This window comes from Abramis brama (assembly GCF_963993115.1).
Source record: "Abramis brama genome assembly, chromosome: 25".
Taxonomy (NCBI): domain Eukaryota; kingdom Metazoa; phylum Chordata; class Actinopteri; order Cypriniformes; family Leuciscidae; genus Abramis; species Abramis brama.
The window spans coordinates 19,543,694-19,561,493 of NC_139987.1; the positions used below are offsets into that span (position 1 = coordinate 19,543,694).

General features: G+C 37.6%; 2 protein-coding genes across 2 annotated transcripts in view; one reads left to right on the top strand and one right to left on the bottom strand.

Moving 5' to 3' along the window:
• The window catches only part of LOC311076893 (dnaJ homolog subfamily B member 13-like), a gene marked incomplete at both ends in the record, with an annotated part of 174,302 nt that overhangs the window by 33,273 nt on the left and 123,229 nt on the right, over positions 1-17,800 (bottom strand). The window lies entirely within an intron of this gene.
• Positions 8,459-10,757, top strand: LOC311077013 (dnaJ homolog subfamily B member 13-like; the record flags this gene model as incomplete). The annotated part of the gene is made up of 8 exons (XM_084105577.1): positions 8,459-8,745; positions 8,889-8,992; positions 9,286-9,441; positions 9,593-9,750; positions 9,827-9,940; positions 10,032-10,145; positions 10,397-10,473; positions 10,586-10,757. The coding sequence occupies exons 1-8, from the start codon at positions 8,630-8,632 to the stop codon at positions 10,755-10,757; spliced, it is 1,011 nt and encodes a 336-aa protein (XP_083961703.1). The 5' UTR covers positions 8,459-8,629.

Sequence of the window (17,800 nt, forward strand, 5' to 3'; positions counted from 1 at the left end):
GTGTGCTCAAATATTTTAATATCCCATTCTTCATCTGAAGAAAACAAGTGATCTTCTCCTGTTAAAAAAAGGACATTTCATCTCTTACCATCTAAAACAACACAGGAAAGAAAAAAAAGATAAGCAGGCTTTCTTGTTGAACAAAGCATCATCTTCACAGAGATGTGAGTATATTTATTATTCATACATTTTCTTATGTTGCATAAAACTACTGTACATTAAACAACACCATTTTGTTTTAGTATTTTGTAGGACTATGAGGACACTACAAGTCATCCGTCACCTTCTAGTTCAAAACAACTGAATAATATTTTCAATATTACTATTTCTCTGTGTTTACTACCTGTTTTCTGAGTTGCTTATGTTTGTAGTGTGTTCTTATTTGTTTCCTTGGTTAGCCATTATGCTTACTTGTGTCTATTTTAGTTCATGATTATCTCTTATGTATTCAAAGTCCTCTGTTTATTCAGTTTATTGCAAGCGATTTTCTCAGTTTGTTAAGCTGTTTGATTTTGATCTCTGTTGCCTTGGCTCCACCTTGGCTTCTCACTTCATTGGCTCTACTATATGGCCTATTGTCCCTCTACTTCAATGGGATCCCTCATCAATCAGACTCTGACCTAGTTTGTGATCCTACTGGTTCCACAACAGACTTCCAGGCCTACCGCTATGCCAGCACTGTCCAATTCAGCTTCACCAGGGACCTTCAATCCCTCCATCTTCACCCACCAGCTTCACCTTGACCTGCACATCTTCCATCTCTACTTGGTCATGGAAAAACATCTTTAAAATTAATTTAATGTGAGTATATTTAATATTTAGAATTGGTGTTTTGCATATATTTGTCACTTGCATACTATTTGTTAATCTGCTTAACATTGTATAAACTGCAATAAACAACCAAAAAATGTTTATTGTGTTGTAGGACTATGTGGACACTGCACAGCATCTGTAACATTCTAGTTAAAACAACCGACTCTGCCTGAAACCCTCCAAAACACTGTAGTCCATCCCTCCAGCTCCACCACCTTTGTTACTTCCACCAGCTGTACCTCAATCTGCAGATCTTCTATCTCCACCTTGGCCCTCCAGTGCAGTGGTATCACCCGGGTTCTCCAGCCCTCCTCACTTTGCCTTGGTCTTCCATCTGATCTGCATTGGTCTGCACCATCTCCACAATGAGCCTCCATTCCTTCAACTTTATCAAAGCATCCCACTATGCCATTTCTGCCGTGGTAAGCTCCATTGATTTTACTTTGGTTTCTTTCTCCACTGCACACCCATTGGCTTTTCCTCCACTGAGTGTCTTCCTCGCTCTGCTCCACCTTAGTTTTTCTGCCCACCATCACAGTGACTGTTGTGATGTTGTATTTAGGCATGAAGAGCTGCCTTTCGGAACTGCAGGAAGTGTCATGCTTTGTTTCTGTTCTAGGACTGGTGTTTTAATTAAAAAGAATTCAGTTGTTTCTGAGTTTATACTTGTGTTTATTTCCTGTTTTCTGAGATGCCTATATTTCTTGTGTGTTCTCATTTGTTCAGACTCATCATTCAGACTCTGCCATGGTCTGTGATTCGCCTGGTTCTACAACAGATTTCCAGGCCTACTGCTATGTCCACACCGTCCAATAATTCAGCTTCACCAGGGATCTTCAATCCCTCCAGCTTCACCATCATCCTCATTCCCACCGGCTTCACCTTGACCTGCACATTTTCCATCTCCACTTGGTCGTCTGGTCCACTGGTATCAAAGTGATTCTCCAATTCTAACTGCATCAACACATTCCATTCAGTCTTTCTTACTGAACAAAAACATCTTTAAAATTAATTTAATGTGAGTATATTTAATATTTAGAATATTTAATATTGATTTTCTGCATATATTTGTCAATTGCATACTATTTGTTAATCTGCTTAACAATGTATAAAACTGCAATAAACAACAACATTTTGTTTTATTGTGTTGTAGGACTATGTGGACACTGTACATCATCTGTCACATCCTAGTTAAAACAACTAACTCTGCCTACACTCTCCAAAACACTGTAGTCCATCCCTCCAGCTCCACCACTTTTGTTACTTCCACCAGCTGTTCCTCAATCTGCAGATCTTCTACCTCCACCTTGGCCCTCCAGTGCAGTGGTATCACCCTGGTTCTCGAGCCTTCCACATTTCACCTTGGTCTTCCAAGGCATCCCACTATGCCATTTCTGCCATGGAAATCTCCACTGATTTTACTTTGGTCTCTTTGTCCACTGGGTGTCTTCCTCGCTCTGCTCCACCTTAGTCTTTCAGCCCACCACTACAGTGGCTGTGGTGATGTTGTATTTAGGCATGAAGAGCTGCCTTTCAGAACTGCAGGAAGTGTCATGCTTCATTTTTGTTCTAGGACTGGTGTTTTGATTAAATATAATTCAACAGATTCTGAGTTTATTTTTATGTTTATTTCCTGTTTTCTGAGGTGCCTATGTTTCTAGTGTGTTCAAATTTTTTTTCATCATTTGCCCATTATGCTCACCTGTGTCTGGATACAAGAGTTTTGTATTTGAAATAGTTTATTATTAAATGATTTTACTTTAAAACATAAATTGGCAGTCTAGTTACAATTTGCATAATTTAAAAATCTACAAAAATAGTTATAAAGTTTTTAGAGACGCATTGTACTTAAAAATTGAATGCCTCTACAGATTGATAATAGACATGTATGTATTTTCATTATTATATTGATTTAATTAATTAAATACAAAAATGCTAATACATACTAAGAATGCTGTCATTATTTTTAGTATAATTTATGAAAGGTTTGTTTTCCCTTTGAACTTTTTGTAATCTTGAATGTTTTGTACGAATGCAGACGTGAATCCAGTGACTATCTAAAAATGTGTGTTTGCCTGTGCTTCTATAAAGGCAACACATTAAATTAGAACATCAATTAAACTGGAGTACCTACATTAAATGAAGTTTTATTTAACGAAGTTCGGGAGGAGCATGCTCAGGTAATCATCCAATCAGCACAAGAAGAAGCCAGTAGTATAAATAAAGCCCCTTACCTCCTGTCTCATGACAAATTTCTCAGCATCCCACCACCACCCCATCACCTCATTATCAGATGGGTCTGCTCATAGATACCATGGTCTATACATTCATAGGGGAGTACGCTGGGGACGGATCGAATTCGGAGCTCGGAGCCCTCCCCCCGGACAGCAGGCCAAATACACATTATAATATTACATCAGATTTCATAAACATGTGAACTCGTGAAACTGTTTAAAGCATGCATTGCTATTTGCATCAAATCATTATCGTCTCCACATGTAATCTAGACTATGTTCTTGCCATTCATTTATTTTTACTACACCTTATGACATTACAGTTTTTCTCGATTGCTTAAACACTATAACCAGGCTTTTGAACTAAAATTTCAAAACCATAATGCCATTTATCAAAAAGCACACCCATTTCACTAAACTATAAACACTATTCCCTGTTTTGACACACGAGTCAGATTTGTTGAACTGTCACTGCAAAACTCTACACACAAATCCCTTAATTTCTCATTGCCTAGACCATGTTGTCATTTAGAAAGCACAGTTTCAGCTCAGTTAGCACACAATTACCCAGGTGGAAACACTAAGAGTCAAAATTGAACACACATCAATCATATCCTTCAATAGATAGATAAAAGGGCCCAAATCAGTTTATTGAGTTTTGGAACAATGGATCCAGAAAGACATGAAGGAAGAGATCAAGGAGGAGGAGGAAGAAGGGCAAGAAGACAAGCAGTCTCAGATGAAATTCAAGCCACTCTAGTTGCCATGTCTTTATCAATGGTATGACTATGAGGGAGGCTGGGCTACGAGTAAGGCCAAATTTGAGTCGCTTCACCGTCGCCTTGAGAACCTTCAGGGAGGAGTGGTGGCAAACAAAATTCTATCACTGAATAAAAGACAAACATGTCCAATAGTCTTTGATGAGGTGTATTTTCTTGCAAGAAAAGGCCAGCAGTCGTACAGTCACACAGAGTGTGACAGTGAAGGGAGGGCGTCCTTTCTCCTGTATAGTCTTGACTCCCAGAATTTTATCTTTCTAGGCAAATGATGGTATTTCAACCATATGTGGAACATTCTTAGACGTGTTCATCATATTGTCTCCTTTAGTGGAGGCCCTCCTGTCACATTCCAACACTCTTTACCATTCCAATACAATTCCATATTAGAATAAGGTTTGTGTGTGCTCAACCAACCACAAGCAACATAACTTACCAGTTTTGGAAATGTTGTTTTGAATTTATTGGACCAGTGTGTTAGACTATGTTGTAGTGTGTGTGATTTTGAGGGCTTGTGTGTCCTGTCTGAGGGCAAAGTTTGGTTTTTCAGCAAGAGTGAATGGTTTTGAGTGTAGAGCTTCATTTTGACCTGAAAATAGGATGTTTCGGAAATCGGGTGAGACGTTATGGATTTGTGTTTACTGGTTTGAGAATATGAGGCATAGTTTCAAGAAATGTGTTTAAGCAATCGAGAAAAACTGTAACACCAACTATGTATTTCTAACAAGCAAAATGACATAATATATGACATCCAATCAAATTTAGTTTCCAAAATTTAGTTTGTTTTAGAATCCACAACCACGTACGCAAGCAGTACAGTATTGAACCATTTTGTAACAAAAAAAGTTTCAATGAAATCCACAGCAGGACTGCAGTCAAATCAGTGTTTCCTGAACGTATATACAGCTTTGATCAAATACTGGAGTTAATGATTTAATAAACAATTCATACATGCAGGCATTTGCTTCATAAGCTTAGTAAATTAATGACTGACTCAATCATAAAGACAGTGATTTACGGCCCCCTACTGTTTTAAATTTAATACTTAAATCATACATTGCATATTTCTCTACTGAACATTTAAATATATATATATATATATATATATATATATATATATATATATATATATATATGTATATATATATATATATATATATATATATATATATATATATATATATATATATATATGTATATATATATATATATGTATATATATATGTATATATATATATATATATATCATTACCTAACCCTGCTAAAAAAATATCTATTGGTGGTATAACACTCTAAAAACTATTGGAACCACTGGACTATGGTATAAACAAAGTAAAATAAAATCCGTACAAACTATAATTCTGAGAGTTATAACAATCAACTCCTCTTACACTCATGTCCTTCACCGCCATGACATACCCTTCTTTTTGATAATATTTTAATTGTAACATAGTCGTAAAAGTCTTTAATATGAACAATCAGTCAGCTAAATTGCAGGGATACATATAGCCTACTGGGTGATATGTGCACTACCATCCTTAAAAATATTTATCCTGTATAAAATACAAATGTAAGCAGTGTTTTCTGTCAATATAATGTGTCTTGGTGCCATAAGTAATGCAATGCGGCATCCAAACACCAATTGTATTGAATCCCTAATGTATATCAGCCATTTCAACTGAAATATAAAGGCTGTGATATTACAGTTTTTCTCGATTGTTTACACACATTTTCTGAAAGCATGCCTCATATTCTCAGAACTCTACACACAAATCCAAAAACACACACACAATGGGCAAAACCCCTCAATTCTCCTGCAAAATGAAACTTTACATTCAAAACAATGTTATTTCTTCTCAAAATGGTATTTTGTTTTCAAATGACACACACAAACCATCATATGAATAGACATTTATAAGAACCAGTTGAACACTGATGTGCTCAATGTAAAACACTATGATGAATGGAAAACACTTCTCCATTCATCATAATGATTTAGGCCTTTTTTTGTTCAGTGTTACACTTACTACAGACAGTACATACATAAGTGTGTTGTAAAATATCTGAGAATATTGTTTTTATACTCAGAACACACAAATACACGGTAACGAATATATTTTATTTTTCCCACAAAAACAATGTACACAGTGTACATCCCAACCAACACAAAGTAGGACATACAGTGGTCTACATACAAAACAACAGAAGAATTTACTGTATACAGTTACAGTAATAAAAAAAAAAATCCAATGTTGGCATCCATTGCTCCATTGAAGCGCTCACCTGTTGCCCTTTTATGCTAAAACTCTGTAAAACTGTGTGACGGGTGTTTGCCCATGTGATGAGTCAGTGTAGATATTTGAATGGCAGTGTGTTCCTTGTGAAAACAAGAGATTTTCTGCATGAAAATTGTGCCAAAAGCAGAGAATTGTGTGTAGTGTTTTGAAAAAGGTGTGTTTTAGAACTGCAATTTGAGTGTAAAGCAGGAATTGTGCTTGTAGTTTAGCAGAATTGGTTCAGGGGGTTGGTGAATGAGTTACATGTTGTGGTCATTGTGTCTCAAGTACCAGAAAATGTGTGTAAACAATTGAGAAAAACTGTAATGTTGCCCACTTGACGGACCCATATGATAAGGACATTTTTAAGCCCAATGTTTGTTTGTTTTTTAAAATCAGTTAACATCCATTTAAATGGAAATAAATGTATATATATATATATATATATATATATATATATATATATATATATATATATATATAACTCATTTGTAAAACTATGGTGTACTGGCAACATTGTTTTACATAGAATCTGTCAAATGCTGAAAAATCATTAAATGTTAAACTTTTATAAAAAAAAAAAAAACATATATTTTTCAATATTCATAATTTTCAAGTTGACATGATTACAAAAATGATGTGATGTGGTCAGAGTGAAGTGACAATGACACATACAAAGTTTAGTGTCAATATGTCAAGGCATTGCAGAGATAAAGCCTGAATAATGCTTTTAGCATCATGCCTCAAATTTGCTGCTGCGCTATACGAAAACGGTTTCGTCAATCGACACGAAATCCATAACTTTCAGTCGGCACAGTCTGGTGATGATATGATTCGATTTTGGTGAAAATCGGTCAAACGGTGTAGGAGGAGTTCGAAAAAGTAGGTATTGAATGAAAATAGCATTTTATTTCACAAAACTGTATTGAAGTCAATGGGAATTTCATGTTTTATTCTATTATAGCGCCACCAAGAGGCTAAGTCCCACAATTTTTTTTATGTGTCCTCAGAGTGAGCCCATACATATGTATGTCAGTTTTGGTGAAAATATCTCAATTCGCTTCAGAGTTATAGGCATTTATATGAAAAAACACGTAAAAAATGACTGACACATGACTTTGTTTGGAATTTACTACCCCTAAACATCAATATTTTTGCATTTGGGCATTGGCGTATAGCTATCGACCTATGTTTCCAAACTTCTGACGGTGGTTTCGTCTCGATCGGACTAGCGGTTTCAAAGATATAGCCAAATGTTTTTTAAGCGCTAAATCACAACGCTACACAAACCGTAAGGCGAAACCTAGCATGTTTGGTATCATAGGACTCGGCAACGATTCAGGAGTCTAAAAAGATGAGTTTCGTGAAAATAAGTCGACCACACCCAAAGTTATAAGCATTTGAAAAAAAAAATTCACCACAAGGTGGCGCTGTTTCGAAACTTCTCAGGCTCATTCAGGGCATTGTGCTGATGACCCATACCACGTTTCGTAACAATCTGTTCATGCGTTCTTAAAATACAGCATTTTAGCACAAAATTCAAAATGGCCGACAGTCAAAATGGCCGATATGGTAATATTGGATATCAGTCGACTCGGCATGTTACCCTGAATCTAACGAGACCAATTTTATGATTTTTGGACAAACTGTTCAGAAGTTATAAGCAAAAATAGCCATTTTTCATATCTCCGGACCAGTAGGTGGCGCTGCGCCGAAACACAGCATGTAGCCTCAGGTCATGCTTGTGATGACATGTACCAAGTTTGGTCTGAATCCGATAAAGCGTTGCGGAGATACGGCCTTACATCTGTTTTCGCAAGCGCTACGTAAAATGTATTCGTGGGTTTATCGAAAACTGTTAAGCGAATCAACTTGAATTCCATAACTTTTTGTCAGCATGGTCTGTAGATGATCTGGTTCAATTTTCGTGCAAATCGGACAAACCGTCTAGGACGAGTTCGAAAAAGTAGCTTTTTAGATAAATTCAAAATGGCGGCCATATTGTTATGACAGAAATGATGTCATAGGGTGCAATCGAATTGGCATGAGCTCAGGAATCAGAGAGAAAAAGAATTTTGTTGATTGGCCTTACGGTTCAAAAGTTATTAGCAAAATAAAAGTGAAACTTTGGACAGGTGGTGGCGCTAGAGGGAATGACTTAGACACACCAAAATTGGTGTATTTAATGTTGGGACTGTCCTCTATCAGAATGTCAAACCAAAACAACTTTCCCGCATTCGGTTCTATGGGCTGCCATAGACTCCCAGTTGGAAGAAGGAAGAATAATAATAATAAGAACGGGAACAGATACAATAGGTGCCTACGCACCTTCGGTGCTTGGCCCCTAAAAATAAAAAAATCTGAAATCGCCCCGCCTTCGTGCGTCATCATAATCACGTGACTCAAACCCAGCTATTCCGTTCTCTGTTTCCATAACAACCTCCTTTGACAACAGTAAACGAATATTCATTCCTACTGACTAAATCCCGGTTTGCATTTGTACATTTAAAGTGTAAATATTAGAAACATAATGTTACATAAGGAAAGTTATATAAAAAGTTCGTTGATGGGCACAAGTTTGGGCAGGGACTATTACGCTATTTTGGAAATAAACCGCAACGCCACTCCTGCTGACATAAATAAGGCGTAAGTTACGTTTTGTTTAATTTCTAAGTAGTTTTGTAAATATATATAAATTAAATTAAAATCAGATAAACTAGTCAACAATTACGTTCATTTTGAGGAATCATTTTGCTAGCAGCAGATTGTTTTTATTCCGGTATAATCAGGTATCGGCGGCTCGCGCTGAAGCATCATCCGAGCAGCAGCAGCCACGCGCGCGATGCCGAGCGCTTCACATTGCTCGCGGAGGCGTTTGACGTGCTGAGCGACCGTGAGTTCACTAGACAAACTCATATACATCCACAAATTACAAAAAAAACACCTTGCAGCAGCTCTTGAATATTCGACATAACGTTATTAAACGTTTTTTATATTATAAAAAACAACAAAAAAAACGTTCATACAACGTTAAGCTTGGGCTCCCTAAGTGATGTAGCTGCTACACTATATATTACTATGCTCCTGCCACTGTATTGTGTAAGGAAAACAGCACATAGTACACAGTTCAGGCCTCAATTTGTTGTTTTCTGGTAAGTTGGTGATGGCTTTTCTCATGCAATGCAGATCGTAAAAAGGCCACTTATGATAAGTTTGGAGAGGAGGGTTTGAAAGGAGGAATCCCATCTGAGCTGAATGGTGCCTGGTCATCAGGATATGTCAGCAATAGAAATCCAGATGAAACATTCAGACAGTTTTTCGGAGGAGATAATCCTTTTGCAGGTAATTTTTATAGTATGATTTTGTTCATTTTTTTGTATGATTTTAATTGACATTTTAAAAGACAAGCTGGTTCAATCAATGTTCATAATGCCATGGTGTTTTGAAGAACCCAAGCTCTGATTAGTAATATCTGCTAACTCATTCTCCATAGATTTCTTCACTAGTGATGGCAGTGAGGACAACACAGCTTTTCAGAGCTTGCGTGGGCAAAAAGAAAAGTTACAGGATCCACCAATAGAGAGAGACCTTCATCTTGCATTGGAGGACCTTTATTATGGATGCAGTAAAAAAATTAAGATATCCCGTAGGGTAAGTTCTGCAGACAAGGGTAAAGATAAAATGGACATATGGACTCATGAGAAATTAATTCCATAAATTGATACAGGTCATGAATGAGGATGGACACACATCCAGCATAAAGGACAAAATTTTAACCTTCACCGTAAAAGCAGGATGGAACGATGGGACACGGATCACATTTCCAAAAGAGGGAGACCAGGCATGACAGAACACATTTTTATCACAATTTTGTTTTGTCGTGGTTGTAAATAGATCTTGGTCATAACAGAATTTAATCTTTTTCTCCACAGGGACCAAACAACATCCCAGCAGATGTTGTGTTCATCATACGCCAAAAGCATCACCCACGCTTTTGCCGGCAAAATGATGATTTGTGCTACACAGCAAATATTTCACTTGAGAAGGTGAGAAACATTTGTTTTAGCATATTTCAGCAGATTTAAATATACATGTTTTCACACTCTTAATAGATCATGACCAGAGAGGCGTTTCATCTTTTCCGTCTAGTTTTCATGCTGAATATGTGATGGGGTCTCAATTGGACCAACATGTTAAAAATGAATAGTTCTACTCTAAATGTAAAATTTTTAAATTTAATTGTCAGTTTAAGTTTCATAAATCTAACTTTGTCTTTGAATATATGGTAACTCTACAGGCTTTGACTGGTTTCTCAGTAGAAGTTGAGACACTAGATGGCAGGCTTCTCAACATCCCCATTAATGACATTGTGCAGTGAGTAAAACATTTATCTTTTTTAACAAGCACATTTATATGTTACTCAGCAGAACTTCTGAACAAAGTTCATATTTAAGACAGTTTCATTTTTAATTTCTTTGCACTACAGCCCTCAGTACACCAACGTTGTGACCGGGGAGGGAATGCCACTAGCCAACAACCCATCCAAGAGAGGCGACCTGATCATTCGCTTCGTTACACATTTCCCAGAGAAGCTCTCGGCTGAAGAGAAACCGCTTCTAAAACGAGCCCTTTCATCAAAACTAATCCAGACTTCTTAAAGTAGCATGTCTCAACTTTTGGAGAAGTGGCAACAAAATTTAGACGTACATTTTCAGAGCAGAGTTGAACTCAATTTCTAAATAGAATAGATGAATATGAGTATATGACATGAAAAGATATAATGGATCATTTAGATTCATAAATTGATTGATAAATGGAAAATATTTTTGAAAAAGTAATCATAGACCATAAAAAATAATAATAATAATCATAAGCATTCTTTTCTTTATTACACACCAGTGTTCAAATATAATTGTTAACTGATAGTAATCAAATGTTTTTTTTTTTTTTGTCTAGCCAGTTGTTTTGCTGACTAACAGACAGTATAGATCAATGCCCACACATGGTATCGGAAGACACAGACATCTTCCAAAAGCATCGGTAAGACCTAGTTTTGTACATCATCAGTATAAAAAGTTTTCACTGCCAGTTAATAGAATATGCTAAATTATTTTTATTCAGCCAAAGAAGGAGGACAAAATTCAGGCAAAGCAGATCAAAGCAGCGACAGCCACAGAGTTTGGCGTTTTCACTCTCTGTGCCTCTGGTTCTTCATTTATTTTATTTTATTTATTTTTTTGTATGATTTTAATTGACATTTTAAAAGACAAGCTGGTTCAATCAATGTTCATAATGCCATGGTGTTTTGAAGAACCCAAGCTCTGATTAGTAATATCTGCTAACTATTACCAGGCATGACAGAACACATTTTTATCACAATTTTGTTTTGTTGTGGTTGTAAATAGATCTTGGTCATAACAGAATTTTATCTTTTTCTCCACAGGGACCAAACAACATCTCAGCAGATGTTGTGTTCATCATACGCCAAAAGCATCACCCACGCTTTGTCCGGCGAAATGATGATCTGTACTACACAGCAAATATTTCACTTGAGAAGGTGAGAAACATTTGTTTTAGCATATTTCAGCAGATTTAAATATACATGTTTTCACACTCTAATAGATCATGACCAGAGAACATATACATGTTCTCTTACGAAAGTACTCTCGTAGCTACGTAGTGGCCCACCAAGATGGGTTTGGCCTTAGCCTATAAATACCCATCGCTCAGGTTGCACTATGATTTCGTCTCCTTTCAGCGAGTGACTACACTTCGCTGGATCTCTGAGAGAAGAAGCTGCGTCGTCGAAAAGCACTTTCAGCGGGACGAGCTCGAGTTCTGAGGACGCCGGCTGGATATTCGCCGCCTTCACTCGCCGTACCTGCTGCGCCATCTGGCGCTTATATCCTTTCACTGCTATATGATATATCCTTTCACTGATATATATCCTTTCACTGATATCCTTATATCCTTTCGGTCGCAGCGGCGAACACACACGTTTTCTCTCTAAAAGAGCCGGCATTTCTAAATGCCCATCATGTCCTGCGGCTTGTGTCGAGCCACACTCAGCGACGGGGACCGGCCACGTGCTGTGCGCTTCCTGCCTGGGCTAGGACCACGCGGACCACGCGCTCTCTATCTGCCGTGAGTGCAAAGCATTGCCTCTCTCGACCCTGCGGGCTCGACAGGCTTTGTTTTCCACCGAGTCCGCCTCAAAAACGTGGCGTTGATTCTAATGCCTCGTTCCAAGTGCACCCCACGTGCATTGTGAGCTCGCGGCCAGCTCTCTTTCGTACAGAAAGTGAACCCACCCTACGTGCCCGCCCGTACATATGGCAGGGCTCGAGCATTATGAGTGTTTTTTAAACATATGAGCCCACGCCGGTGCTACCCCGCTAGACTCGCATGACACTTTCTTATATGCTCTTATATATCGAGCTCTCCTTCCATGAAATCCGAAATACCTCTAGTTTTGTTTTCTTCCAGTTGCGCTCCATTTTTCTGGCTGCTCTCTTAAGGGCCTGAGTGTGCTCGTTGTACCACGGCGTTGGACTATTTTCTTTAATCTTCAAGCGCAGATAAGCTCAAGCTCACAGATATCATTTCTTTCAAGAAAGGAACAAAGTTGTGAGGATACTGCTTTTTCTAATATCTTTGACAGAAAAGGTAGATTCGAGATCGGCCTGTAATTGACTAATTCTGTAGGATCAAGTTGCAGTTTTTTAACAAGCGGTTTAATCATAGCCAGCTTAAAGTTTTTTGGTACATATCCTAGAGACAAAGACGAATTAATGATATTAAGAAGAGGATCTATGACCTCTGGGATCCAGTGCTTTGTAAGTAATCAGCAATATATTAAAACATTTTGCGATGTTTAATAGAGAGCCAATGCAGTGTTGACAGAACCGGCCTAATATGGTCATACTTCCTGGTTCTGGTAAGAACTCGAGCTGCTGCGTTTTGAACTAGCTGTAGTTTGTTTATTAAGCGTGCAGGGCAACCACCCAGTAGAGCATTACAATAATCTAGCCTTGAGGTCATGAATGCATGAACTAATTGTTCTGCATTTGTCATTGAGAGCATATGGTGTAATTTAGATATATTTTTAAGATGGAAGAATGCGGTTTTACATATACTAGACACGTGACTTTCAAATGAAAGATTGGTATCAAAGAGCACACCCAGGTTCCTAACCGATGACGAAGACTTGACAGAGCAGCCATCAAGTGTTAGACAGTATTCTAGGTTATTACGTGTGGAAGTTTTTTGTCCAATAATTAAAATCTCTGTTTTTTTCAGAATTTAGTAGTAGGAAATTACAAGTCATCCAGTTTTTTATATCAGCTATGCATTCCGTTAATTTTGTGAATTGGTAAGTTTCGTTGGGTTTTGAAGAAATATACAGCAGAGTATCGTCGGCATAACAGTGAAAGCTAATTCCATGTTTCCTAATGATACCTCCTAATGGTAGCATGTACAGAGTGAACAGCAACGGTCCTAGTACTGAGCCTTTTGGTACGCCATACTGAACTTGTGATCGATGAGACATCTCTTCATTTACTGCTACAAACTGATAACGGTCAGATAAGTATGATTTAAACCGTGCTAGTGCAATTCCACTAATGCCAACATAATGTTCGAGTCTATTTAAAAGAATGTTGTGGTCAATAGTGTCAAACGCAGCACTTAGATCAAGTAGCACTAATAGAGAGATACAGCCACGATCGGATGATAGGAGCAAATCATTTGTGACTCTAACGAGAGCTGTCTCGGTACTATGGTACGGTCTAAATCCAGACTGGAAATCCTCACAGATATCATTTCTTTCAAGAAAGGAACACAGTTGTGAGGATACTGCTTTTTCTAATATCTTTTACAGAAAAGGTAGATTCGAGATCGGCCTGTAATTGACTAATTCTGTAGGATCAAGTTGCGTTTTTTTAACAAGCGGTTTAATCATAGCCAGCTTAAAGTTTTTTGGTACGTATCCTAGAGACAAAGACGAATTAATGATATTAAGAAGAGGATCTATGACCTCTGGGATCTAGTGCTTTGTAAGTAATCAGCAATATTTTAAAATTTATGCAATGTTTAATAGGGAGCCAATGCAGTGTTGACAGAAACGGGCTAATATGGTCATACTTCCTGGTTCTGGTAAGAACTCGAGCTGCTGCGTTTTGAACTAGCTGTAGTTTGTTTATTAAGCGTGCAGGGCAACCACCCAGTAGAGCATTACAATAATCTAGCCTTGAGGTCATGAATGCATGAACTAATTGTTCTGCATTTGTCATTGAGAGCATATGGTGTAATTTAGATATATTTTTAAGATGGAAGAATGCGGTTTTACATATACTAGACACGTGACTTTCAAATGAAAGATTGGTATCAAAGAGCACACCCAGGTTCCTAACCGATGACGAAGACTTGACAGAGCAGCCATCAAGTGTTAGACAGTATTCTAGGTTATTACGTGTGGAAGTTTTTTGTCCAATAATTAGAATCTCTGTTTTTTCAGAATTTAGTAGTAGGAAATTACAAGTCATCCAATTTTTTATATCTGCTATGCATTCCGTTAATTTTGTGAATTGGTAAGTTTCGTTGGGTTTTGAAGAAATATACAGCTGAGTATCGTCGGCATAACAGTGAAAGCTAATTCCATGTTTCCTAATGATACCTCCTAATGGTAGCATGTACAGAGTGAACAGCAACGGTCCTAGTACTGAGCCTTTTGGTACGCCATACTGAACTTGTGATCGATGAGACATCTCTTCATTTACTGCTACAAACTGATAACGGTCAGATAAGTATGATTTAAACCGTGCTAGTGCAATTCCACTAATGCCAACATAATGTTCGAGTCTATTTAAAAGAATGTTGTGGTCAATAGTGTCAAACGCAGCACTTAGATCAAGTAGCACTAATAGAGAGATACAGCCACGATCGGATGATAGGAGCAAATCATTTGTGACTCTAACGAGAGCTGTCTCGGTACTATGGTACGGTCTAAATCCAGACTGGAAATCCTCACAGATATCATTTCTTTCAAGAAAGGAACACAGTTGTGAGGATACTGCTTTTTCTAATATCTTTTACAGAAAAGGTAGATTCGAGATCGGCCTGTAATTGACTAATTCTGTTGGATCAAGTTGAGTTTTTTTAACAAGCGGTTTAATCATAGCCAGCTTAAAGTTTTTTGGTACGTATCCTAGAGACAAAGACGAATTAATGATATTAAGAAGAGGATCTATGACCTCTGGGATCTAGTGCTTTGTAAGTAATCAGCAATATTTTAAAATTTATGCAATGTTTAATAGGGAGCCAATGCAGTGTTGACAGAAACGGGCTAATATGGTCATACTTCCTGGTTCTGGTAAGAACTCGAGCTGCTGCGTTTTGAACTAGCTGTAGTTTGTTTATTAAGCGTGCAGGGCAACCACCCAGTAGAGCATTACAATAATCTAGCCTTGAGGTCATGAATACATGAACTAATTGTTCTGCATTTGTCATTGAGAGCATATGGTGTAATTTAGATATATTTTTAAGATGGAAGAATGCGGTTTTACATATACTAGACACGTGACTTTCAAATGAAAGATTGGTATCAAAGAGCACACCCAGGTTCCTAACCGATGACGAAGACTTGACAGAGCAGCCATCAAGTGTTAGACAGTATTCTAGGTTATTACGTGTGGAAGTTTTTTGTCCAATAATTAAAATCTCTGTTTTTTTCAGAATTTAGTAGTAGGAAATTACAAGTCATCCAGTTTTTTATATCAGCTATGCATTCCGTTAATTTTGTGAATTGGTAAGTTTCGTTGGGTTTTGAAGAAATATACAGCTGAGTATCGTCGGCATAACAGTGAAAGCTAATTCCATGTTTCCTAATGATACCTCCTAATGGTAGCATGTACAGAGTGAACAGCAACGGTCCTAGTACTGAGCCTTTTGGTACGCCATACTGAACTTGTGATCGATGAGACATCTCTTCATTTACTGCTACAAACTGATAACGGTCAGATAAGTATGATTTAAACCGTGCTAGTGCAATTCCACTAATGCCAACATAATGTTCGAGTCTATTTAAAAGAATGTTGTGGTCAATAGTGTCAAACGCAGCACTTAGATCAAGTAGCACTAATAGAGAGATACAGCCACGATCGGATGATAGGAGCAAATCATTTGTGACTCTAACGAGAGCTGTCTCGGTACTATGGTACGGTCTAAATCCAGACTGGAAATCCTCACAGATATCATTTCTTTCAAGAAAGGAACACAGTTGTGAGGATACTGCTTTTTCTAATATCTTTTACAGAAAAGGTAGATTCGAGATCGGCCTGTAATTGACTAATTCTGTAGGATCAAGTTGAGTTTTTTTAACAAGCGGTTTAATCATAGCCAGCTTAAAGTTTTTTGGTACGTATCCTAGAGACAAAGACGAATTAATGATATTAAGAAGAGGATCTATGACCTCTGGGATCTAGTGCTTTGTAAGTAATCAGCAATATTTTAAAATTTATGCAATGTTTAATAGGGAGCCAATGCAGTGTTGACAGAACCGGGCTAATATGGTCATACTTCCTGGTTCTGGTAAGAACTCGAGCTGCTGCGTTTTGAACTAGCTGTAGTTTGTTTATTAAGCGTGCAGGGCAACCACCCAGTAGAGCATTACAATAATCTAGCCTTGAGGTCATGAATGCATGAACTAATTGTTCTGCATTTGTCATTGAGAGCATATGGTGTAATTTAGATATATTTTTAAGATGGAAGAATGCGGTTTTACATATACTAGACACGTGACTTTCAAATGAAAGATTGGTATCAAAGAGCACACCCAGGTTCCTAACCGATGACGAAGACTTGACAGAGCAGCCATCAAGTGTTAGACAGTATTCTAGGTTATTACGTGTGGAAGTTTTTTGTCCAATAATTAAAATCTCTGTTTTTTTCAGAATTTAGTAGTAGGAAATTACAAGTCATCCAGTTTTTTATATCAGCTATGCATTCCGTTAATTTTGTGAATTGGTAAGTTTCGTTGGGTTTTGAAGAAATATACAGCTGAGTATCGTCGGCATAACAGTGAAAGCTAATTCCATGTTTCCTAATGATACCTCCTAATGGTAGCATGTACAGAGTGAACAGCAACGGTCCTAGTACTGAGCCTTTTGGTACGCCATACTGAACTTGTGATCGATGAGACATCTCTTCATTTACTGCTACAAACTGATAACGGTCAGATAAGTATGATTTAAACCGTGCTAGTGCAATTCCACTAATGCCAACATAATGTTCGAGTCTATTTAAAAGAATGTTGTGGTCAATAGTGTCAAACGCAGCACTTAGATCAAGTAGCACTAATAGAGAGATACAGCCACGATCGGATGATAGGAGCAAATCATTTGTGACTCTAACGAGAGCTGTCTCGGTACTATGGTACGGTCTAAATCCAGACTGGAAATCCTCACAGATATCATTTCTTTCAAGAAAGGAACACAGTTGTGAGGATACTGCTTTTTCTAATATCTTTTACAGAAAAGGTAGATTCGAGATCGGCCTGTAATTGACTAATTCTGTAGGATCAAGTTGAGTTTTTTTAACAAGCGGTTTAATCATAGCCAGCTTAAAGTTTTTTGGTACGTATCCTAGAGACAAAGACGAATTAATGATATTAAGAAGAGGATCTATGACCTCTGGGATCTAGTGC